Source organism: Anthonomus grandis, chromosome 6 (genome assembly GCF_022605725.1).
Source record: "Anthonomus grandis grandis chromosome 6, icAntGran1.3, whole genome shotgun sequence".
Lineage (NCBI taxonomy): Eukaryota > Metazoa > Arthropoda > Insecta > Coleoptera > Curculionidae > Anthonomus > Anthonomus grandis.
The window spans coordinates 31,065,315-31,091,898 of NC_065551.1; the positions used below are offsets into that span (position 1 = coordinate 31,065,315).

Consider the following 26,584-nt stretch of genomic DNA (forward strand, 5'->3'; position numbering starts at 1 on the left):
TTCTTTGTAAAAGTCTAAAGAAAACCTCTATCCATCATCAACAATTTTTAGATTGCGAAACGAAAAGGAGTTGCCTGGATCTTTAATGTAGTAAGAATGTTGCCAACCTTCGTTCCGAAGGTTAGCTATACATATTCTTGAAACAGCAGATATAAAGAACTGAACCATAACAGTCACGCAAACTCTTTAATCACGAGTGGCGTCTTCTTCCAACACTTCTTTCCTGAATCTCTCCCTGTATTATCAGCAGTAGCAAACTGTATTTTGAACCCCTCATAAAATATGGTTTTCTTTGTTGTTAGTACTTTAATATTTGTTATTTTTTTCTAGCCAGCTAATTTTTAGTATCCTCTGGTATGTCTAGTGTTCGAAAGCCTCCAGTCTTCTTATATCTTCTTAATTCAGGATCCATGTCCCTATATCATATCGCATCTTAGCAATCTCATCTTGCTTTTTCTATTTTAAATCTGAGAGTAGTCGTTATCTTTTTAAATAATGGTAACAAGATAATTGTATTTTTCTACTGATTGTAATGGTTGGCTGTGTATGTAGATTTGTCCGTCATTACTTGTTCTTTTGCTAATCAACATAAATTTGTCTTTTTTTTCACGTTTATTGTCAGTCCAGATTCTTCGCTTTCTTCATTTACTTTGTTCACCAGTATTTGTAAATCTTGGAGTGTGCTTGCTATAAGAACTGTATCATCAGCATACATTCACTTATTATTGGATATTCCGTTTATGTTAGTTAACTCCCCCCTGAAATGCTTTTTCCTGCATGTTTTTTCAATTTATGTATATATCTTTAGCTGGAAATATTTATTAAAAAAATCAATCTATCATGAGGAAATCTACACTCAGATAACTTTCTTTTCGAGAAAGTCAAATTAAGAAATTATAGTACGCAAATAGAGGACTTAACACTTTTTCAATCTACCTACTAATTTCTGAAAGAACCACACATTTCCCATTAATTTTAAACGAACAGTATAGTAGATCGACATTCAAACTTGGCGCCATAATTAAATTTACGTCACAAAATAATTTTCACTTCGGTCAGTACTACTCCTCGACATTGAGAGGGCGCAACATTCAATTTATCAAGTCTATTGTTCTTATGAAAGACTAGTTTCCTATCTAAGAAGTATTAATCTATGGTCGAAATTCCCGTGAAGGACTTGTAGAGACATCTAACATAGTATATCAGATCCTATTTGTTAGATCCTACCTTTCCATTATTAGTTGGGAACGTGAGATGTATTTTATGAAGGAAAACAAATGAAACCGTTAAAGCTTAAATTTAATTTAAAGAAAGGCTTATTTAATAGTCAAATTACGTGAAACGTCACCCTCATTTCTTTAGTAATAACTCCAAGTCAACACGCTTATGCCCCATTGCTGCGATCTTATCTCCGGAATGATAATACTCCTCGGCAACTGTACGTGCGTGAAATATATTCGCGAAGCGACTATTTATAGCCTTGATTTACAACCCTAAAAGGGTATCTATTGGTTTTTCTTGACACACGCAACCTTTTTCTTGAAATGCTTTTGCATTTACGGAGGGTGACGAGAGTCAAGTTTGCATCTTAAATTTCATGACCCGAATTGCTTTCGAGAAGCGAACTGAGAAATAAGAACATATTTTATGCATAATATACCTTAGTAATCGTTTTGTTTTAGGTAACTACTGGTTTAAATATATTTTAGAAAAGAAATTCTGCGAAATTTATTGTAGAGGAAAATTTGACCAATAATAAATATTGTAAACACCGAGAAACCAGGTGATTCTCCGTCATTTCGGAATGAAACAAGTGGTACATCGCGTGACATGTCGATGGTTAGCGAGAATCTTCCGGAACAGCGTTCTGCCGAGTATATAAGGAGCCGCAACGCCGATAGTTGTCAGTTTAGTAAAGTAAAGTTCGGAATATTGGCGCAAGATTTAAATAGTGGTAAATAAACACAGTAAAAAAATAAATATCTTTAGTCAGTGATCGTGTTCTCGTACTGAAATGCTATTTTTGATTGTTTTAATTTACACCCAATGAATGGGAAAAAACAACTGCGTTTCTAAGTTGAAAATAAGTCAAATTTTAAAGCCTTTAATGCATATCATACTACGAAACTAAAGTGATTTTAAAATTACTAGATTTTTGAAGACTCCATTAAAAAAATCTAGCTTCTGATGTACAGCAAACCTCTCCTATGGATGCAAATGTGACCAGATCGAAGCCGGCATTTATTTCGCAATTTTTTCACCTAAATGAAAAAGCCATCATGTAAAAATCTAAATACACTAGGCCTTCGGATCATAAATGCTATCATTGTTGGATCAGTATTGTCCTAGTTAGGTCTTTGTCTTTTTAGTTTGACGCACGGAATTTGTGGATTTTCTTTACTTTTTATATTGACAACATCTAAATCTATGCATATTATATTACTTATAAAACGAATAGCTGCATATTTTCCGAAACATTTTCATGACACGAAACATAAACAAGAAATGTAATATCCTGAATATTAATATTGCTCGTATATCACAGTGTAATAAGGTAGTAACTTTGAAAATTTACACCCTTTCTGAACCATGAATTTTAAATTTTTACATTTATGACGTTTATTGCTTAATTCTAATTTTATATTACAGACAAATAAGAACTTATGCTTCGATATCTACAAGCAAATCAGCCAATCAGATTTATCGTTATTTACTTATATACAGGTTGGGGAATTCAAGATTACGCCGCGTCAAAATAACCGCAACATCGCCTCCTCTTGTCTGATAGGTATTTGCTAATTTTATTTGTTATAGAGTAACAATAATAATAGCGGGATGTCTCATTTTTCTGTGTGATTGCAGGCTTAACTATTGAATTTTAAAGCGCTATTATTTTTTCATCAGCTTATTATGCCTAGCCACTTACTCAGGCATGAAAAGTACAAGTTATATTAACTAATAATTGAGAGAAGTTGGTAGTCAAAGAAACAGGACCAGCCTGAACTTCGTGCAAGTCCTTAGAACCTCACAAGATAGATACGCATTTGCCAATGTATCGCAAACCTTCATTGAAGACGGTAGAATAGAAAAAAGAAGAATCTTAAAGACACCATTTACAAATACTAATTTATTAGGCCACCATAGAGGACTTGCGAAAGAATTGTTGAATGTGTCAATTCCATTTCACCGGAAACTCTTTTGGAAGTACGAGAAACATATTGCTCAGCCAAGGAAGAAAGTCTGCCTGACTCTTTTATTTAAAGAAACTTAGACGTCAGACTGAAAAACATAGCAATCGAGTAGCGCACGAATACATGCGTAATAATGGATTCCCCAACCTGTATACTTATTTTTATATTTCATAGTCTTGTATGTACTTTACACGAAATCGAACATTTCAGGTTCAATTGTCACTACATATTCTAATGTAGAATTCCCAGGTTTATATTTAAAACATTTTGAAAAAACTAATATAAAGTAAAAAGATCGATTATTAGCAAGCTTGTTATTATGGCCAAAAAATTTATCAATTATAGACGAAAAAAAATTATGTATGGAAAAATGTTTCAAGCGGACAGCGAGCTGAGCAATTTCGATGCGAAATTGAAAAATTAAGCCCTGAATATCGCATTTACATAAAAATTGCATTAGGTCAGCTTAGTCGGCTATATACGCTTTTTGCGAATATTCCATAAATAGTTTTACGATCAAATTCAAGTTTTTTTTAAAAAAGAACCTGCCGAAATAAGAAAATCAATAATCCAGTTAAAACTCAATTTAAAAATACCAGAGAAGCATAAAAAATATAGTTATATCTTAATGCTATCACTGGAACTACAAAATGTCCATTACTTTTGAAATATTCAATTTTATCTTGACCCAAACCACTTACATAGCTGCAACATCCCTTTTTATATCTGAGGAATAGTTTTGCTTTTTTTTTTTAAAGCAACTGCGATGTTTTACATAAGAACTGTAACACCTGATCAAATACCACCGACATTTCTATTTAAACCTTATTCGTTCACTTTAATTTAAAAATTTTCCTGGAAGTTAATTATAATAAGTTCTTAAACAAAAGCATTTCACTAAACCTAAGTTATATACGCTCATTTTATTAAAATGGCTATTTAATATTATTTATTTAGTTAATAGAAGCTACTTACCCTTTACTCCCGGCAGACAAAATATTAAAAAAAGAATTCCAATAAAGATGTTTACTACTCCAAGTTGTAGCAGTAAAATGTTGTTGGCAGTATGAACCTGAAAATAAGGAAAAAAGAATTAAAGTAAGTTTCCGCTAGTGGTTGAAAATAAAAATCTGCTTCTACCAAATACCGTTGATTTTAGTAATTCCTTTAAAACTCGATCAATTCTTTTAGCAGCCTGTCTAATCAACCACTTCCTATCTGAAAAATGCACGTCTAGACCGATAACTTTTCTTGCATTAGTGTAATTGGCGAAGCGGCGGGATTTTGCTGTAAAGTGCCCCGAGGGGCTTATCACTTTGTTTTAAGGTTTAGGTTTGTCCTTTATTATATTTTTTTTATAGATGTAGTAAATTTGATTTTGCTTTAATATACTTTGGCTAAAAATGAGAAGTTACATTCAATCTAGTTTATTTATATTTAAGCATATTAACCAATAACATACTCGACTAGAAAGTTTCAATAATTTTTAAGCAGCATAATGTAATTTTAATGGAGTTTTTTCCTTTAAGGCCTAATAGGGTTTGAACAATTTTTTTCATCTTGTAGGGTTTTCTTTTAATAATTAAGAAAAGTCTTCAGGCATTAGTTCAGACAATATATATAGAATACAATACATATTTGAGCAAAGCAAGGCATGAAAAACTTGCTACACTTAATGTACCTTCTTTCACAGGTTATCAGAAACTCAGGAGGGTTTGTCTAATTTGGCTAAATCTACTGACAAGAAAATTACACCTTAATTAGTTATTATTAACCAAATTTTATAAAACCCAGGACGTGAGGTAGAGAAAACCTAGAACCAATGAAATAATCAAACCAAACACAACATAAAATTAAAATTTCTTCCTGTAAGACTTTGCTAGAGTTTATATAGTGTGCAAGATAAAGTTTTCTATCAAAAACAACTCCAAGACCTTAAACTCCCACTCGAGGTAAAGTGACTTTATTTATTATATTTATATTCACACAAAAGTTGATTTCTTTTCAATGTGTCCCAACATTACACCTACTCGTATTATTATTTAACGACACTTGTTGTCACACCCTTTATTTTATCAACATTTATCATTATTATGTAAATATCCCAGTAACATATTGTAACGATATTGGAAGATCAGCGAATCTTCAAGAATCATGGTCAGCCGAGTCTATAAAGAGCCGCGTCGCCACTGGGAGTCAGTTGTCAGTTCAGTGTAGTGCAGTTCGAAATATTGGCGCGATATTTAAATCCGGCGGAATTACTAGTAAATAAATACATAATAAATTATTTCTAGTAGCCGTAAGTGATTGTGTTTAGTAGTGTGTAAATAAATCAGTTCCCTATTTTCGTGTATCGATTATTTTAATTGACACGTTAATAAAGAGAAAAACGCTATAATATAAAAGAATATTATTCTATTACATATAGATCCTTAAAAGTTGTAACAAAATACCTGATTGGTCAAACGCAGGGTAGAAATCTATATATATTGTATTTACTTTAAATGCTTAATCTAAAGTATCAGCTACAAAGTGTGTAAAATAAAATAGGTAGTTATTATTGATTTTTCTTTCATAAACTCATGCTGAGTAAATCAGTAAACTGATATTTTTATGCATATAAATCTCTAGATATTAACAAAAACATGATCAACTATAGTTTTGTATTTATCCTCTTTTTTAAATCTGGGAATAAAAGACTAAAAATATTGCAAATATTTGGAAATTGAGAGTTTTTCAGGCATAAAAAAAACAAAGAAATATAAGAAAGTGGAAAATATGGAGAATTTATTGGAGCATATAATTCTTTTAGGTTTCATTTTTCTTCAGTTACATTATCAATGGCAATAAAATTATATATTCTACCCCTTATATTTTCCGAAATAATTGGAGTGTATGGACCGTGAATGGGAGCTGAAATATTATACGGTCTATTGTTTGTTTTTGTATGGGTAAGTTGCTAGAAGTTTGACAGATTATTAGCTATATGATATGTTTCATAAACTCACAATTACTTTTCTATGTAATATCAAACTTATATTGATGCTAGAGAAACATCACGTCTACAAAATCTATACGTCAAACATTGTGCGAATTTGATTTGGAAAATGCATTTGGGATCCCCAAAAAAAACCATGTACAATAAACTAATATTACATCTTTTGATTAGGCTCAATCACTTACCATATTACTCAAGGCCCTGTAAAAATTTACCTTACTACTTAAAACTTAATAGATTTTCTAAAATCTTTTGCATATTTTGTATTTTTCTGCCTCAATTCTGTACTGTTGTATTTTTTATATACAGTTTTAGGTCCTTTATCTATAAGCCCATGAAACTAGCGGATTCGAGCACTGAATGCCGAAATGTTTAAAATCCCAAATAGCGGCTCCTAAAATATTACCGAATTTCCAAGAAAATTGAATTTATTTAATTCCGGAAGAATTTTCCATTTGCTAGAGGAAATGAATATCTCAGCAGTTGGAAACAGAATTACCGAGATATGCTGCTAGTCTACATCTTGTTGATAATGTACTTCCTTGGTTTCTTATTCAATTAGGAGCCCTATAGAGAATCGAAACCCCGATGCAATTTTATTACCAGTATTTTGCATTTTATTTATTTTTAAATACCACTTAAAATTGAACAAATTAAGCTTTTTGATTCTTAATATATACAGGGTGATTTTCAACCTATGCGCATAAACTTGGGAAATGATAGCTGATGAGTAATAATGAAAAAAAAAATGTAGTAAAATATTTTTAGTTTTGGAGATGAAACGTGTATTTTTTAACATGTTTAATTTAAACTAATTTAAAGCAACTGTTCGAAGTTGTTTCCATTATTTTCGATACAGACTTGAGCTCGTCGAATCCATGAAGACGTACATGCACGGGCCAAATCAGGCTGTAGGCGAATTGCGTCACTGGCAGCGTTTATGCGATGTCGTAGCTCTTGCTCAGTATCAACTTCGTTTACATACACCATTGTTTTCATATGACCCCACAAATAAAAGTCTAGCGAGAGGGCCAGCTAACTGGACCATCACGGCCTATCGATCGTCTGGGAAACACACGATCTAAATGTTGTCGCACTGGTCGTGAAAAATGTGGTAGAGCACCATCATGAAGAAACTTGCTGCCTAACGTTGAGATTCACATTTTCAAGGAGCACTGGTAAATTGTTGCGCAAAAATTCTAAATACCGAGCACCAGTCAAACGATTTTCCAGAATGAAAGGTCCGATGAGCTTCCCGTTCAGAATTCCAGCCCATACATTTACAGAAAAACGTTGTTGAAAGTATGTTCTCCGTGTAATATTCGGATTTTCCAAAGCCTAGTAATGAAGCGGCAAATCTCTTGGAAGTAGGGCTTGTACCCTCTGCACATGAAACGGGTACAGCAACTCGTGCCTTAAAATTTGCCAACTTGTAGATTGCGATATTCCAAATCGCGCTGCAATTGTTCTAGTGCTAATTCCAGGTTGTTCTTCGATAACTTCTAAAATATCCCCCTACAGATTTAGAATGTGCCTAGGTCTAATAGCTCCTCCATCTTGTCCAGGCCGCGGCCGCAAATTGCCAGTTTCTCTACCCCGCTGAATAACACGTAAGAAAGCCCCACGTCTCGGGTGATATCTTTGGGGAAATCTTTGGGCATACAGATCAGCTGCTGCCACTGCATTCTGATGCGTTTCTCAGTAAACCAAAACCATGTCGACAAGTTCTTCGTTTGTAAAAATGTGTGCCATTACATTTGGCGCTTTTATTTTGTTCGTGTGAAAATAACGATCGAAAACGATCACAGCCACCAACAAACTAAGTACTGCTAAAGATTCCAAACATTATGACTTGTTTACTATCAGTTATTAATAAACAAAATAAGTTCATCTGATACGCGTTCTGTTGACATTTGTTTAACTTAATTTCGGAAACCAAAAATATTTTACTAAATTTTTTTCTCATTATTACTCATTATTGATCTTCATCTACCATTTTCCAAGTTTATGCGCATAGCTTGAAAATCACCCTGTATAAAGTACTTATGCTTATTCTTGATAAAATGTACTTTTCAATGTTAATGACTTACTCTCCCTCTGAAAAAAAAATCGAAGTCTATTTATTGCATATTGAAAGAAAAACGTAATTTTCTCTTTTTATATGTAGCCATCATATTAATCAAGATTTAATATTAAAAATAATTTATAAACTCCGTGGTTAGATACTATAAATCAAATTTTCCCTCCACAAGGCGGAAATTAAAACGCTTTTGATTTCAATTGGATCTAACTTGCAAATCATTAATTTTAAGCGTCTCCATTTCCAAATTATCTTATACCTTTTCATAGTATGGCCACAAAATTCAATTTAATACAAATTTATTTTTCGGGTATTTATAGCACGCGTACGTTTTCAATGCTTCCCGGAATACGTAATTTAGACATCAGATTGTCATTAGTGCCACACTTATTATGACCTACTTGTTCATCGTGACAACCTCAACCCCTAATATAGATAAAAATTTCATTATTATAATAGGAAAAAATGATAAGCTTGGGAAATTGCTGTCAAATTAGACAAAAAGCTTTTTAATAAAACCTCAGTAAGTTATGTTCTTAAATATATTATGGCATATTTCCCTAAAATAACAGGCGATGGTATTTATAGAAGAAATTGATCAAATAGAATACTACTAAAACTTTTACCTATCTATGATTTTGTGATAATTGAAGACGCTTGAGCAGTAATTACTTCTTGATTGCATTTAGTTTATCCTGAATAGATTTAATAACATTCTTTCATTTTAACTTTCCGATCTATCTCGAAGCCTCACTTATGATCGACTCCCCAACCTGTATAGGAAGATTGATTTATCCGATAAGCTTCAAATCATTAACGACTTTAATTTGGTTTCTTCTAGTGTTCAATGGAATCTGTTATGTTCTTTGTAGGTGACTTTAACAGGAACAATTATAGCTTGATGATATCCTGACTTGAAAATAAGTGATACTTGCTTAGTCTTAATCTATGTGGTTTTATTTTTCAGCACCTCTATCTGTTCCTCTTTAAGTTGAGCGTGCAGGTCTCTTTCAATATCTTTCCAGGTTATTTGTTACATTATTTAACACTTCTGCTCTGTTTTTATACAAGTACTAAATAATACTTTATTTGACACGTTTTAAAGGACGTAACTGTTAATATACGTATGCAAATAAGTACTGTATTACCCTCTCAATTAACGGTTAGACCATCAAAGCTCAGTTAGTAACTCTCAAAGGTCATATCAAGATAAACGAAATTTGATTCTTATATTAATTAACATTAATAACAGTTCTATTAAATCTAGTAGTTACTAAAAATTGAGTTTTGTCGTTATCTTTTGGGGCTGTTTTCTTCTGCTAATATCCACTCATATTCGCTCTCTTTCAAGGTTATTTGTTGTATTATTTATCACTTCTACTCTATTTTTAGTATGATAAATTTCAGATCATTTTCTGAGAATTATGACATCATCCAAATAAACCAAATTTGCTTCTTATATTAATCGACATAATAATTTTATTAAAACTGCTATAATCGGGTAGTAAAAGGATAATTGCAATTCTTATATCAAAGGAGATTCAAGTTTTATCCAGACAGGTTTCTTCCAGAAAACCTGAATAATTTGATATTTGATCTGATTTGATGATTGTGTCAAGAGCATGTAATTGATGCATTAATGATTTAGGGGTTCTTATTTATTTTGTTGTTATGGTTCTCATTTATTATAATTGTTAGTATTCATATTTTAAACTTCATAAAGAAGACTATTTACAGAGATATACTGGAATTAAAAGAATTCCATTGAGATGGCTGGTCAGTTTACCAGAGGAGTAACATCGACATTCTTTGAAGTTTTCTAGTTCTGCGCCTCTTAATTTTAAATTACTTAATAGTTATTTTAGTAATAGCCCTTTTTAAGAATCTTTGTTAGTTCCTCCTATTCTCTTCTTCTGCATGTCTTATCATCATTCCTGATGCTTGTCTGTAATTGGTACTCAAATACTATGAACAAAAGCTTTCAAAGACCTTGATTGCTCCTAAATGGTTAGAATTTAGGATTGATTTTCATTGTTTTACCATGAAAATCAATTTGTTTTTCTCTAAAATACCAATATTCAAGATAAGAGCCAGAATTAAAACCGAAAGAAACGAAGTGGTGATCTATTAATAACTAAATTTAGGGCGACACTCAAGAATTTATGTACCTTCAGATGTTAAGTTGTGCGACACGCTGAGGAGTTGAGTTAAATTCGTGATAAACTTCCGTAACTGATTACGTTACGGGGTAGGAAATTTCAAATTTCACAGATGGGTTCCTGGCTAAAAGGATCGAAACTTTCGCAATCCAATAAGGGAAATTAGTAAGTTACTTCAGCGCGAAGCATATTTTTCCAAGTGTTTCTATTTTTTAGGTTAATTAACATCATATTAACAGTTTAAAAAAAAAACATCCCATGTTTTACTTCCTATTTGAAGCCATTAGTTTTACAGGAAAAAATTGTATATAAAAGGGTACATAAGTAAAATGACCCATAATAGTTAAAAATTGCGGGCGAAGCGTGAAAGCCGTTTAATTTCGTGCTTTTTAAAATTTTCTTTTCTAAACCCTGGACTATTTAAATCCTTTCTTTGGGTTAATAGGGTTCGTTCAGGTTTCAGGCTACGTAATTCTGGTTTGCGATGTTACATGTTAATTGAAGGGACATTTTTAAAACCTTTGCGATAAGCGGAACTTCGAAACCCAATCAATGCTTAATTAAGAACTTTTCAACTTATAAATGTTTGATTACTGAATAATTTTAGGGTTTAGCTCGTTAGGTACGAAGGACAAAATTGTTGCATTAATACATTTAAATATAATTTTTTTCGTCCAATAATATTTCATGAGGAATTAAAGTTTTGTCTCTAATGTGTCTGGGTACCAAATTCTCGAGTATATACAGAGAAAATGACATTATGCTAATTGGTCTGAACTAGGCTGAGCCTCATTGCCTTAGTCAGTTGATTTATTGTTTGATACTGTTAGGGCAATCAGCGTAGTAAAGTGTAATCAATGATTTGTTTTTCTGTTGTAAGCTCATTCTAATATGACCTTTTTGCCAGATATTTGATCTATAAAGATGGTTCTAGAAAACTGAGCACAAAATGATTCGGGCAGAGTATCTTCTTGTAATCATACTCATTGTTTTCTTTACTCATCTAGTATATGATGCATCCGTAATCTTTATCAAGAATGTTCTGTCTGAGTGAAAGTCTAGCAGAATTTACTAAATTACTTTACTTAGATCGTCATGTATAGGATGAGACAAGACGCTGGTATATTTAGTATGATATAGAAAAAAAAAATTCTTTTGAAAAAAAAAAGGTACCTGAAAAATCCCAAACTCTGAATGTCCATATCTCGATTTCTATGGACATTATCGGTAAAATTCCAATGCACTTTACTTAGTTTCGCCCTTCTGATTTCAATAAGACCATATGCAAGGTCGTCACTTTCTTATTAGCCGAGATCTCACCTTTTAGGCATTTTACGAATTTTCAAAGTACTCGCATTTCCTCAGACCATATCCCATTATATCACCTTGGTAGCTCAGTGTTTTCGTAATGTAGGAGAAGGGAATAAACTCTGGTTTAGTTAGTTCGATGACAATTCTATATGTGCCAGGAGCAACAGAAACTTTGATTCTATTTCATCTTTCTGTGTTATTTTTGTATGCTCTTTATGGAATTTGGCATCGTCTATATTTGCTGAACAAATTCTTATCCATGTAGACATATAGAATCACATAATATATACCTTTCTTTTAGGAAGTGGATTTATTCGTTTTTCGACTAGTTTGTGAGGAATGCACATATGTTATAAATATTAATTTTTAGGCATATCAATGATCCTATTACAAATACAGCTACCAAGAGTATTGCAGTTGGGACTGCTTTTCTCAAAAATACGATCTAATATGGAAAACCATTAAAGGGATGATATAATAAATGTATACACTTTAATATACACTTTAATATATTTTCGAGAAAATATTATGACAACATTATTTAATCTAATTGAGAAGATATTTTCACAATGTCAACAGAATGAACGAATGAGTTTATGCCGATATTTTTATTTTAAATATTGTTTGAATAAACAGAAAAATATTCGGCCCAGCTTGTTACCATATACAGGACCTCTAATAACAATTTTGCCAAGTTTTTGGAAATTATGGCTTGTATGTTGGACACCTTGAATTTGTCGCTAAAGACTGTATCTCGATGAATGTGTTTACAAACAGAGACTCCTTGGAGGGCTATTCCAGGGTTCTTCACCTACATCATCTATCAGATCATAAGGATATAGTTTTCCGTCTTAATAATCCTATTCTGAAAAAAAAACAAATACTAGTAATCTATTACAAATGAGGTTTTTTTTATCTCTATAGTGTTGTAGAAAAGGTCGGATGGCAGTGGGTACCGATATCTTATGCTTTGGGTGATAGGCAACCCTTCAAAAAGCGATCAACGGGAATATTTGATTGATTTTTTAAATTACAAAAAGTACCAGGAGTAGAATGCCGGATTTAATTTCCAAAATTTTCTTACGATCACATTCAAGAAAAAAAGGAAAAAGCACGCTGTTGATTGACAAATTAACGGGTCTTATTTGGCCACCCCGTATAAAGGTATGTGTATATTGGAATAATAAATATTTAAATAAATGTAGGTAAATAAATATTTTTAGATGACAAAATGGCCTATGGACAAGCCCTTAATCTGGTCCTTCATCCCGATTTTTCCCCTATACTGATCGATTAATTAAAAAAAAAAGGATTTATTTAAATAAAAGGTACATTTATTTAAATTTTCTTAAAAATTAAGTAGCTCATAACGCGCATGAAAAGTGAAAGTAAAAGCGCGCGCAGCCTCTACTGACAACGTGGAGTCTCTCGGGCATGCTCGGACACGTTCGGGTGGGTGAAAGGTTTATTGTGGAGCACTTCGAATTCAGTCGTTTTTGGGCAGCGGTCGAGGTAGGTCCAAAGGAAGTAGCTCACTTATGGTTCCTGGTATAGTGTGAGTGATTGGGTGTTTTTTTTAGTGAGTGTTTTTAATGTGGATCCTGTACAGCTGAACTAAAATGTAAGTACCATTTTTTCTTTACAATTGCATGCAAATTTTAAAAAGTTATTTGGTGTTGCAAATACAACAAAGCAAAAATTAATTGCGGGGAGCTTGGGAAATTTATTCGTTAAATTTCTCTCTCTAATTAGCTAAATCAGCACTTTAAACAAGATTATGTAAGTCAAACAAGGGGGTTCTAAATAAACAAAGAACAAAATATTTATTGGCAGATTTATTCGCTAAATTTGCATTTCAAACTATTTTTTTATAAAAAAGGGGTTTAGAATTTATTAAAATCTTGAGGGTTTTCTGCAGGAAATTTATTCGTTAAATTTCCTTTTTGTTAAAATTTCTCTCTCCGATCAGCAGATTTATTCGCTAAATTTGCACTTTAAACAAGATAATGATATTTGGATTTAGAATTTATGAAAATCTTGTGAAATAGATCCCTTAGGGTTACTGGTATAGTATAAGTATTTAGTGATTGGGTGTTTTTACTGTGATGGTTTAGTGAGTGTTTTTAATGTGGATCCTGTACTGCTGGAATAAAATGGTAAGTACCAATTTTTCTTTACAATTGCATGCAAGTTTTAAAAGTTTAATTTGGTGGTGTTGTGCAAAAATTAATAATCGGCAATATAAGGATTGGAGATGCGTGTTCAAATTTTATTAGTAGCAATTCTTGAGTAAATTTATTCGCTAAATTTACATGAAAATTGGAACTTAATTCATATTTTACTGTGGATTTATTCGTTAAATTCACATGTAAATAATAACAAAGCAATTCTAGTTTCAATAAGAGTAATTCAAATTTTAAAATGTTCTAATCCAAACAAATTTACGGATACAAAAATTTTTGGTATATTTTAATAAAGTGGATTTTTTTAGCATGTGTATTTACGATTGGATTTTGGATTTGCTCTAAACAGAAATAAAATAAATTATGTGAATTTATTCGCTAAATTCACATTTACATGAAATTACGAAGGTGGTTCTAATACAAATACGGATTTTAATAAATTCTAAATATTTTTCAAAATTTTCTAAACACAAACTTTTAACAAAATTGATTTTAAGGAAATTTATTCGTTAAATTTCCATTTTCTAAACCAGTCAAAAATGTTTGCAAAATTAAATTTGAAAATGTTTTCTCTCAGTTTCTTGTGAATTTATTCGCTAAATTTACAATTAAATAAAACTATTAAGGGGGGAAAAACAGAAATAGAAATTCTCAAACTCTAAAGATTTTTCCAAAAATTTTAAAAAATATCTGTGAATTTATTCGCTAAATTCACATTTAAATGAAACTATCTAAGGGGAATCAAAATATAAATAGAAGTTCTCCTAGTCTATAAAAAAATTTTCAAAATTTTTAGGTGAATTTATTCGCTAAATTCACATTTACAAGAAATTACGAAGGGGGTTCTAATACAAATATAGATTTTAATAAATTCTAAATATTTTTCAAAATTTTCTAAACACAAACTTTTAACAAAATTGTTTTTAAGGAAATTTATTCGCTAAATTTCCACTTTCTAAACCAGTCAAAAATTTTTGCAAAATTTAATTGGAAAATGTTTTCTCTCAGTTTCTTGTGAATTTATTCGCTAAATTCACAATTAAGGGGGGAAAAACAGAAATAGAAATTCTCAAACTCTAAAGATTTTTCCAAAAATTTTAAAAAATATCTGTGAATTTATTCGCTAAATTCACATTTAAATAAAACTATCAAAGGGGAATTAAAATATAAATAGAAATTCTCATAGTCTATAAAAAATTTTAGATGAATTTATTCGCTAAATTCACATTTACCTGCAATCACTTAGGGGTTATCTAAAACAAAATTTTAAAAATTTTCAAAATTTTCTGAACACAAACCTTAAAGTTTTAACAAACATTTTTTAAGGAAATTTATTCGTTAAATTTCCATTTTCTAAACCAGTCAAAAGTTTTTGCAAAATTTAATTTGAAAATGTTTTCTCTCAGTTTCTTGTGGATTTATTCGCTAAATTCACAATTAAATAATGCTATTAAGGGGGGAAAAATAGAAATAGAAATTCTCGAACTCTATAGATTTTTCCAAAAATTTTTAAAAATATCTGTGAATTTATTCGCTAAATTCACATTTAAATAAAACTATCAAAGGGGAATTAAAATATAAATAGAAATTCTCATAGTCTCTAAACATTTTTAGATGAATTTATTCGCCAAATTCACATTTACCTGCAATCACCTAGGGGTTATCTAAAACAAAATTTTCAAAATTTTCTGAACACAAACCTTAAAGTTTTAACAAACATTTTTTAAGGAAATTTATTCGTTAAATTTCCATTTTCTAAACCAGTCAAAAATTTTTGCAAAATTTAATTTGAAAATGTTTTCTCTCAGTTTCTTGTGGATTTATTCGCTAAATTCACAATTAAATAAAGCTATTAAGGGGGGAAAAACAGAAATAGAAATTCTCAAACTCTAAAGATTTTTCCAAAAATTTTAAAAAATATCTGTGAATTTATTCGCTAAATTCACATTTAAATAAAAACTATCAAAGGGGATTAAAATATAAATAGAAATTCTCATAGTCTATAAAAATTTTTAGATGAATTTATTCGCTAAATTCACATTTACCTGCAATCACTAAGGGGTTATATAAAACAAATACGGGTTTTAATAAATTCTAATACGGATTTTACGAATATTTTTCAAAATTTTCTGAACACAAACTTTAAAGTTGTAACAACATTTTTTTAAGGAAATTTATTCGCTAAATTTCCATTTTCAAAAACAGTCAAAAATTTTTGCAAAATTAAATTTGAAAATGTTTTCTCTCAGGTTTCTTGTGGATTTATTCGCTAAATTCACAATTAAATAAGACTATTAAAAGGGGAAAAACAGAAATAGAAATTTTCAGACTCTAAAGATTTTTTCAAAGATTTTAAAAAATGTCGGTGAATTTATGCGCTAAATTCACATTTAAAAAAAACTATCAAAAGGGAATTAAAATATAAATAGAAATTCTCATAGTCTATAAAAAAATTTCTAAATTTTTAGGTGAATTTATTCGCTAAATTCACATTTACATGAAATCACTAAGGGGTTATATAAAACTATAATTCTAAGTCTCTTCAGAAAGTGTGAATTTATTTGCTAAATTCACAATTAAATAAAACTATTAAGGGGAAATTAAGACATAAGTAAAAATTCTGTGAATTTATTCGCTAAATTTACATATTTACATGAAATCGCTAAGGGGTTACAATACAAATACAGATTTCATTAAATTCTAATGTTTTTTCAAAACTTCTTTTGAAAAACTTTTTTATTAAAAGTTTATTGTGGATTTATTCGCTAAATCCACAATTAAATAAAACTAATAAAGGGTTTAAAATATAAATAGAAATTCTTGTACTCTTACATCACTCTAAATATTTTTCCAAAAATTTTTTTGTAAATTTATTCGATTTTGTGATTTTTATTTCTTCTATGTGGTTATGTTTTAATACTTTAAGGGAGCATGGGAAAATTATTCGTTAAATTTTCTGCATTAAAATTTCTCTTCTTAATTAGCTAAATCTGCACTTTAAACAAGATTATGTTAGTTAAACAAGGGGGTTCTAAATAAACAAGAAAGAAAATATTTATTGGCAGATTTATTCGCTAAATTTGCACTTCAACCTAATTTTTATAAAAAAGAAATTTAGAATTTATTAAAATCTTAATAGTTTTCTGTAGGAAATTTATGCGTTAAATTTCCTCTTTATTAGTTCTCTCTCTGAAAAAGCCGAATCATTCGTTAAATCTGCACTCTAAACAGAATCGTGATAATGCAACATCATTATGGGGCCTCTAATAGACAAACAAAATATTTATTTTATTAAAAAAAAAGAATTTAGAATTTATTAAAATCTTGGGGATTCTCTATAGGAAATTTATGCGTTAAATTTCCTTATTGAAATTGCTTTGTATTTATAATATAATTGAAATAAAGGTTCTTATAACGACAATTCAATGGGATTTAAAAAAATTAATATCCAATCGTAGATACACAGCAAACACATTTGTGATGTATAGGTTTCGTATTTCATCTTAAACATTAATTTTCATTATTTGAAAATGTCCTTTTTAGATTGTAAGAAGTACTTTTTCGGTTTATTTAACGTATTAAAAAGATTTACAACTTGACGTGACTTGACTAGACTTAACTAACTAACGTGTAAAAAATATTGACAAAGCATGTAACCAGTGTGCTTTTCCCTTGAAAAAATTGACAAAGCATGTATAAGTGTGCATTTTCCCTTGAAAATATTGACAAAGCATGTATAAGTGTGCATTTTCCCTTGAAAATATTGACCAAGCATGTATAAGTGTGCATTTTCCCTTGAAAATATTGACCAAGCATGTATAAGTGTGCATTTTCCCTTGAAAATATTGACCAAGCATGTATAAGTGTGCATTTTCCCATGAAAATATTGACCAAGCATGTATAAGTGTGCATTTTCCCTAGAAAATATTGACCAAGCATGTATAAGTGTGCATTTTCCCTTGAAAATATTGACAAAGCATGTATAAGTGTGCATTTTCCCTTGAAAATATTGACAAAGCATGTAAAAGTGTGCATCTTCCCTTGAAAATATTGACCAAGCATGTATAAATGTGCATTTTCCCTTGAAAATATTGACAAAGCATGTAAAAGTGTTCTTCCTTTGAAAATATTGACCAAGCATGTAAAAGTGTGCATCTTCCCTTGAAAATATTGACAAAGCGTGTATAAGTGTGCATTTTCCCTTGAAAATATTGACCAAGCATGTATAAATGTGCATTTTCCCTTGAAAATATTGACAAAGCATGTAAAAGTGTGCATCTTCCCTTGAAAATATTGACCAAGCATGTATAAATGTGCATTTTCCCTTGAAAATATTGACAAAGCATGTAAAAGTGTGCATCTTCCCTTGAAAATATTGACCAAGCATGTATAAATGTGCATTTTCCCTTGAAAATATTGACCAAGCATGTAAAAGTGTGCATCTTCCCTTGAAAATATTGACAAAGCGTGTATAAAGTGTGCATTTTCCCTTGAAAATATTGACCAAGCATGTATAAATGTGCATTTTCCCTTGAAAATATTGACAAAGCATGTAAAAGTGTTCTTCCTTTGAAAATATTGACCAAGCATGTAAAAGTGTGCATCTTCCCTTGAAAATATTGACCAAGCATGTATAAGTGTGCATTTTCCCTTGAAAATATTGACAAAGCATGTATAAGTGTGCATTTTCCCTTGAAAATATTGACCAAGCATGTATAAGTGTGCATTTTCCCTTGAAAATATTGACCAAGCATGTATAAGTGTGCATTTTCCCTTGAATAAAATTGACAAAGCATGTAACCAGTGTGCTTCCCTGAAAAATTGACTTAGAGGAATGGTTTTTAGTGGGTCGGGGCTGGAAAAAGCCTTAACCCCACACTATCCCGGGCCGGCCCGGGGTGTCTGTTTGCAGATTTTTTTAACCTCTCTAAAAAATAAAAAAAAAAAAAAACGATGGTAAGTATGTTTAAGACCGTGTCAGGAAAATCTGCATAAGAAGATTCATTTAAAAAGGATACAGGAGATTGAAGACTAAGAGTCATTAGTCAGAAAACTAAGCAAAACCATCAACAAAAAACTTAGCATTGATAAATTGATACGTCGCCTCAATATGCGAGGATATCGAAAAACATGCAACAAATTTACCACGACTGAAGAGAGAGATTATGAGAAAAGTCTTATTTCCAAGCCGGAGTTTATGCCATGAATTAAGTAAGGAGCAAGATCTTAAACGCAACGGAGGATTTGGATCTTAATGATTCAAATTTGGCTATGAAAAATGTATATTTTATTTTTGAAAGTATGCCAATAATACAATCTATATGCAATATAGTTGTCTTAGGAAGAAAGAGGCTATTTTACCAGAACCATCTGAAAATTTAAATAAAAGCAATATTTTAAAAGCTAACAAATGACGTGCACAAATTCAGTTTTTTTCATTAAAACTTGGTATATAATAAAATTAAATACACCTATAATTTTAATACTCATTCATAAAATGAAACCTTAATAATGCTAAAATAAAGTAAACTACTTCAAGCGGAAGCCCAGTAGAATTTAGATGACAAGGTTAAATACTCTTTACATTAAACGTTTAACTTATTTAACGTATTCACTTTAGTAAAAAAATAGTACTTTATTACAAATATATTAAGGTTAAAATTATTTTTCTTCAAAAGTAACATTTAATTAAAATTTAAATTATATCAATCTTAAATTAATTATAACTTTGCTTTCTAGCGGTGAAATAATTTTCTAACCTTCCCAAAGTTAAGAAAATAACAGAAATAGGGTTCGTCTAATTGTCTGTAGAAAATCGTCAAGATCTACGGGTTTAATTTGGCGTTTACTTCATTGACTTTTCCTAGATATTTAATCTAGATAGGAAAATTTAAATCAACCTTTTAAGTTAAAGGGGGATCTCGGCTCGATAAATGCTTTGGTCTGAATTTAACTTATGGAAATATTGATTAAATTGGAAATAAGCGGACGTTTGCGGAATTTAATTAATTTTTTTTAAAGAGAACGAATGTTTAATAAGCTCCTAAAACCTTATATGAACTTACTTTGTCATATATATACTTACCAAGTAAATATCTAGGACATTTTACAGTTTATTTTATATAGTAGGTACAACACTTAAACATGCCAAAGAAACTTTACTTTAAGAAGTACATTTCGATATTTATTCAAGACTACTCGAGTAAATTTCATTTAAACTATAAGGTGGACTAGTAGAGCTATTTAACAAGAAAGTTTTAAGTTTGTTTTGCAAAATAAATTGGAAAGGTGCCTGCCAGAGAACGTTGGCACTCTATAATGTTTCTCCTTTATATACAAGTAAAACTAGCAAGGTATTTGATACTTCTAAAACTAATAATAATGTATTTATCTCCAAATAGCGAAGATTTTTACCTGTGCCTTTTTCTAACTCGTTATTAACTTTAAAACTCAAAGGAGTTCCCAATATAAGAAAAATTGCTGCTACAATCTGGACGCCTAAAACTAATATCACAAGCAATAAAAATTGCTGAGCTCCAGGGCCAGTAATGGTACAAATAGGTTTAAAACAAAATTTACAGGTCACACAAGTCATTCTAGGCATAGTCCTCAAATGACTAAAAGTGCTTAGACTCTAGCTCTCTTACATGGTGCGGTAGGACAATTTTATGCAGATATAATAAGTGCCTCTCCATTTAGGGTTACATAAAAAAAAATTGTTAAGAAATTCGAAAATTTGTAGCCACAGTGTCAATTTTTTTCGGTTTTTCTATGAATGCCTATAATTTTAAAAGTACTCAAGATAGATTTTTTTTGAATCCCTGAGCACCTGGTCTATTGCCCTTTATCGGCTTATCGGTGACGGTTGGGACACCCTGTATATATTTTATGTTATTGCTTATTTTCATATTATTTATCAGTTTTTATCATCCCTATCTATATAACTTAATACATTTTTTTTTGTAATTGTAGGTTAAGTTGATTAGCCCTAGATCAGACTTTTTTGTCTTGATACATTCTGGTGCAATAAAGACCTTATTTATTATTTATTATCCTTTTCTATAATTCAGTCAAATATGATTTAATAAATATTTGCCTTTTAACATCCCTAGAATTTTTAATATTTTAAAAAATAATAAATTTTATATAAATATTAACCAATTGTACATTTTCAGTTTTTATGTTATCTACAGCAAATAATTACTACATATTTTTTACAAAATATGCAATAGCATACTCGCAGTCATTTCTCGAATTATTCTTGGTCATAAACACTTACTAAAATGAAACACTTATGTTTAATTTTCGTTAATGCCGTGTTTAACTTGATAAAATTTCATTTAAAATTTAAAAACATTTACTCTGTACTGTACATTTAACTACTTCTCTAAATTTTATGTATATATACTCTTAAAAAGTGAATTTTAATGGTTTGAATATTAATATAATAAAGATAAATAATAATTGCAAGAAAAAGCTACAAGACATGTTAATGCATAACATAAATGCACACAATACACATTTTCTAATAGAATAAAATTTAAATGGCTATTTTATTACTAAAAGAGTCGGGAGGCTGCTTTATGACAAATAGTCTTCTGCTAAATGTGTCTAAAATACAGGTGGTTTATTTTTTGCTTGTTAAGGGCTACTGGAACTCTATCATTTTTGGGAGTAAGGTTGGATCAGAGGCCTAGCTCTAAACCGGTATAACAGCTTGTAGTAAGTGAATAAATATAGGGTTGCTCATCAAAAATTTTATAATAATATAAGATGTCCAATCTCAACTTACCTATTATATAATAATCTGGGGAAACTCAAATAGGATATTTGTTTTAGAGACTAAATATCCACATACTGTGCTGTGCATGGGATTTAGAAGTAGCTGCATATACCTGTTTAGGAAAATGGCATATTTGCTTTCTTTTATTAACTAAATCCCGGTATAGTTAAAATTATTTCTTATCTTCTCGACTTTTACTATAAAACAACTACAACACAAATATGATATAAGATTTAAGGGTAACATGTTAATCGAAAAAAACACACTATTTTGGAATTTTAAAGCTAGATATAATTTTTTACATTTTAAGACCTTTTTTTAAACCAACCAACCCCAGTCATTCAATGAAGATTTTTAACCTAAAAGAATTTTTGAGAGAGGAAGCATATTCTCGTTAAAAACAGGTAATAACTTAAGCTTTTATGCTTTAATTTACAATTTTAATTGGATTAAAGAAAAAGTAAGACAATTTTTATAGGATTATTTTCATTATTTTTATAGCAGAACCTCTGCCTTTTTTGGTATGTTAGTATGCTTATACTTTGAATTATTTGGATTTAATAAATAATTCAGTTATTATAAGTTTAGAGAACAATGTTTATCAATTTTTTAAATTGCATCCTTATGTATAAAAGTTATTGACATATTTGGATACAACTACTACTTGCATAGTGTATTAAATATCGTTTTACACCATCTGCAATAAAGTATGTTGTCACAAAAGTTTATCTTACATACTCATAAATAATATGAGCCCTTAGCGCAACGTTGTAACCTAACAAGGTTACGGTGTCGACGTTTTCTTGACTAATTGCACCCAACGCTGCAAGGCACGTGGCTTAATAGAGGTGAGTAAGCTCCTAGTGGAAACTATATTTACGTCTATGTGTAAGAATGACATACGGAACTAGAATTTATTATACATGGGAGCTATAAGTTAAAATTTTTTTTAAAAATTAAAGTAGACATTCTTACTGATGCTACTAAGCCTCTTTAATAAAACTCACCTAAAAGTTTTCGATAAAAGGTTATGCGGGTGAATAAGGCAATGGCTTATCGTTATTCTTTATAGAGATCGTTAACCTCTAGTTGACGCTACATGCAGATCGCTATCTTGGTAATGCGGTGATCATCTGTTTACATCAAGATGTTAAAAAATTGCTCGTTATATGGAGAATACATTGATTATGCTTGAGAGAAATTGCAATTCCGTTGTTTCAAGTAACTTCTGGATTTTTTCTGAATACATCGAGCTAAAGATAAAAATAAAAAAAATGTTTACTGACCTGCCTAGTTAGAAGTATAACGAGAACTGTGTATCCGTTAAAAGCGATTCCTATAGCGCAAATAATCGTCAGAATCACGGAAAGAATCAGCGTCATTCCGCCAATACGCCGAAGTTTTTAGCTTCTTCCTGACATCCTATCTTACTGCATCTCTCCTGCTGTCATCTTGACTGGTAATTTTAGCGAGCATTTTGTGATTTTTTTTCTTTAGTGCGGAGATAATCTAAAACAAAGACATACTTAATATTATTTGTTAATTATATTAAATCGTATAGAGATACAGACCTTAAAGGTCCTGTAAAGTAGCTAGAATAATTTAAACATAAAGAGAGTAGGAAAGTAATATTAATTTGATGTTTTATGAAGTTTTTTTTAATGATTTCTTGAGATAGCGAAATATTCTAATTAAAAGAAAAACACTTAAAAAATGTTAACCTAGTTTTTAAACTAATATAGAACAAGAAAATAGGTCAACAGTCACTGCTGTAGCAAGTTATTAGCTATTATGCCTATGGTGGTGGGTCTTCTGGAAAATTAGTAATTCTAACAAAATGGTCTAATAGACATCATCGGTTATTAAAAAAATAAGACTTTTTTCATTACAAAGTACTTATAAAAATAATTATCCGACTAATATTTAGATTTCGAGGTAAATTTGCAAGTAAAATATTTCCTTATACTTGACTTTACCCTGGAGTAAAAATCAATAAATTTCCAAGTGTTGTGTGTATAGCTGTACAGGTCAGGATTTAAAAATGTTTATATCGATTTTATTAAATATGTTTATTTGAAATTATTGTTGAAATATTTCCAAACTAACTTGACCTAAAGTAGTGCTATTGAATAATGTATTATTATAAAGGGTGTCCCATTTAAGTGGATTAGATTTCCATTAGATTTCCAAGAGACATTTTCTTCGATTATCAATCATATTATTGAAATTCGCCATTGATTACCAATTCTTAAGTTATTCTACAGTCACTACCTTCTCATGCAGTTTCGAAGATATTTTAGTAAACTTTTGCTTTTCTGAAAATTACGAATGTTCCTTTTGCTAAATACGTTAGATCTGGATGTAAGTATATATTTACATCTATCCAATTTTGGAACAAAATTTACACAAGCAATACAGGAAATAGTTAAATAATTATTTAAAGAAATGTAAATTCCCCACCATCCGTTTCGTATATTATTAATTCTAGATTACTAATTAGTATAAAGAAATCAAAACAGAACTTTTACTGTTTTCAAAAGTCTTGATAATAATAATTGCTATTTTTAACAAATATTTAATATAATAGAAATTACAAACTTTCAATGCTCTGAAAATCTATAATAAAACATAAAAATAAATAATTTATCCATAAAAAAAATAAATAATCACTAAACTGCTTTAAAACTATCCCGTTTAGTAATTTTCCTATAAAGTGCCTTATTGCGTTCCAATTTAAGAATCTGTTTACGGAATGAACAGATTTAATAACATAAGCCTGCACTAGGCCAATATCTACAACCCATCTGAATTGCAAATAAAATTACCCTTTTTCCAGTTATTCTATTTTCCCTTGTCTGTTACGGCATGGAATTAGTCGACGCCGGAAACTTTTTATTCGTAATTGTTCTTAGGGAGTTTTATTTCTTCCAGGAAGGCTTTTCTATTTTCTTGACACTATTAAAAAAACTGCAATTAGGCTTAGACAAAAAGTCACCTTATTTAAAGTCAGTATCGCCTGAGAATAATTTCTATATACTAGTAATGGTCAGTCGGGATTCTGAAATTAGTAGAAAGGAACTTATATAGCTTCAATTCTTTTTTCAAGTCTATAAAATTATATTTCTTTTATACAGGGACGGATATGTGGACACTACTGTGGAAAAAATATTATATATACTTTATGAATTTTAGGTAAATATATACAGGTTGGAGAATCTATCATTACGCACAGTGTGCTGCTTAAAGACGAAATATGGCAACATTCACGCATACATTTCGTATGCTCTATTGCGTTGTGGTTTTTCAATACGGCATTACAGGCAAGTTCAGAGATTTCTGACGTAGAATCTAAATACATCAGTGTTTATACATTACGTAGCTGTTGCCGTTGTGTCATCTTAAGCCACTCAGATTTATTGTATTTAGATTTTATGATCGGGTACCTGAGAAGTAGTGCAAGGTCCATAAACTACATCGCAGAAATTTAGTTGCTACAAAACAAATGATGTTGAAATATGGATCTTAGATAAATGTAGGCTTGGTGAAGATATCTGTTATAAGACCAATATTTTTAGTTGACTCTTTAAGTAGTAAAGGTAAATCATTAATAGCAATATCATGAATATATGTGTTCCCTTAAATTTCTCTTTATAGCTTTTTTGCCAAAAATAATAGCAACAAAGTTGGAGGAGTTTAAGATTAAATTGCGATTCTTATAGATAAGTTACTAAAAGTTGCTAAATAATAATTAATTGCAGAAGTTGCTTCATAACTTCTATTTGATAAAAAAGAGGGAGTCAGTATAGAATTGACTGCTATAAGACAAAAAAGCTTTTCTAAAACAGAACGTATACAAATTAAATAGAAATGAACTTAGTATGGAACCCTGAGGCACTCCATTCAGTCCCTTAGTTTTTTTAACTATATTGCTGTGTTATTAGAGAGGTCTATATAGTAAAACATAGAGCACAGTAACTCATGATTGTCAAAGGCCTTGCTAAAGTCCAGAAGCACTAGTGCAGTTAATTTCTTTTTATCGAAACTAGCATTTATATCATAAGTATATACAGGGTGGACATTTGGAAAACGAAACAGAGCCTATTTTGGATCCCTCAGAACATTTGCGAAAAAATCCTCGGACCCGTCAATTTTTGATTCAAGGAGGAACCATCTTTTTGCTAGTTTCGCCCCCCTGAGGATAAAGCCCTAGCAGGGGTGACATTTGTTATGAAAAAAAATGCTTATAAATTTAGCAGTTAAATAAATACAAAAAATTTTGTTCTCCTAAATTGTGAACCGTACTTTCTGTTGTTTTGTTTTTAATACCCGTAGGTATCTATGCCAATTCTGCAAGGGAACTCTTGGTTATTGTTGAGACTGTTATTATAGCAACATTTTGAAGTTTAGTAGTAGTTGTCAATTACTGCTGTCAGATCATAGTGTGTCAAACAAATAGCTCTTTAAAGTTAGTTAGTTACAAAATTGAGTGTGATAATGGTTTATTCACTTGCTGAAAGGGTTGAAATAATTTCTCTCTTCTTTGCGAACAATGAAAATGCTAATAGAACTGCCCAGCTCTTTAATACACTACAACACCCTAATCGACAGGTCCATCGCAAGTACATTTTGGAATTGGTTCAAAAATTTAGGGAAACTGGGTGTGTGGCTAATAAAAAGCGCGAAATGGATAATCCAGTGGTGAATGAAGCTTCAGAAGTAGCTATTTTAGGCCATATTGTTTAAGATTCTACACTGAGCACAAGGGAGTTATCAACCGTGTCTGATAAGCAGAGCATGGAGAAGTAGCATTCAGAAGATATTAAAAAAAAAACAAGTTTCAACCGTACAAAATGCATCTCGTACAAGAACTAAACGAAGA

At 30.5% G+C, this 26,584-nt stretch overlaps 1 protein-coding gene across 2 annotated transcripts in view; it reads right to left on the reverse strand.

The window, feature by feature from the left end:
* The window catches only part of LOC126737191 (tachykinin-like peptides receptor 86C), a 133,249-nt gene that overhangs the window by 28,026 nt on the left and 78,639 nt on the right, over window positions 1-26,584 (reverse strand). For both annotated transcript variants that reach the window (XR_007660968.1, XM_050441953.1), the window contains exons 2-3: window positions 22,992-23,214; window positions 4,167-4,263 (exon numbers count right to left, since the gene is read on the reverse strand). Coding sequence is in view for 1 of the 2 variants with exons in the window: in XM_050441953.1 (XP_050297910.1) it covers window positions 4,167-4,263; window positions 22,992-23,087 (193 nt within the window). In the remaining variant the exon portion in view is untranslated. The remainder of the gene's footprint in view (window positions 1-4,166; window positions 4,264-22,991; window positions 23,215-26,584) is intronic.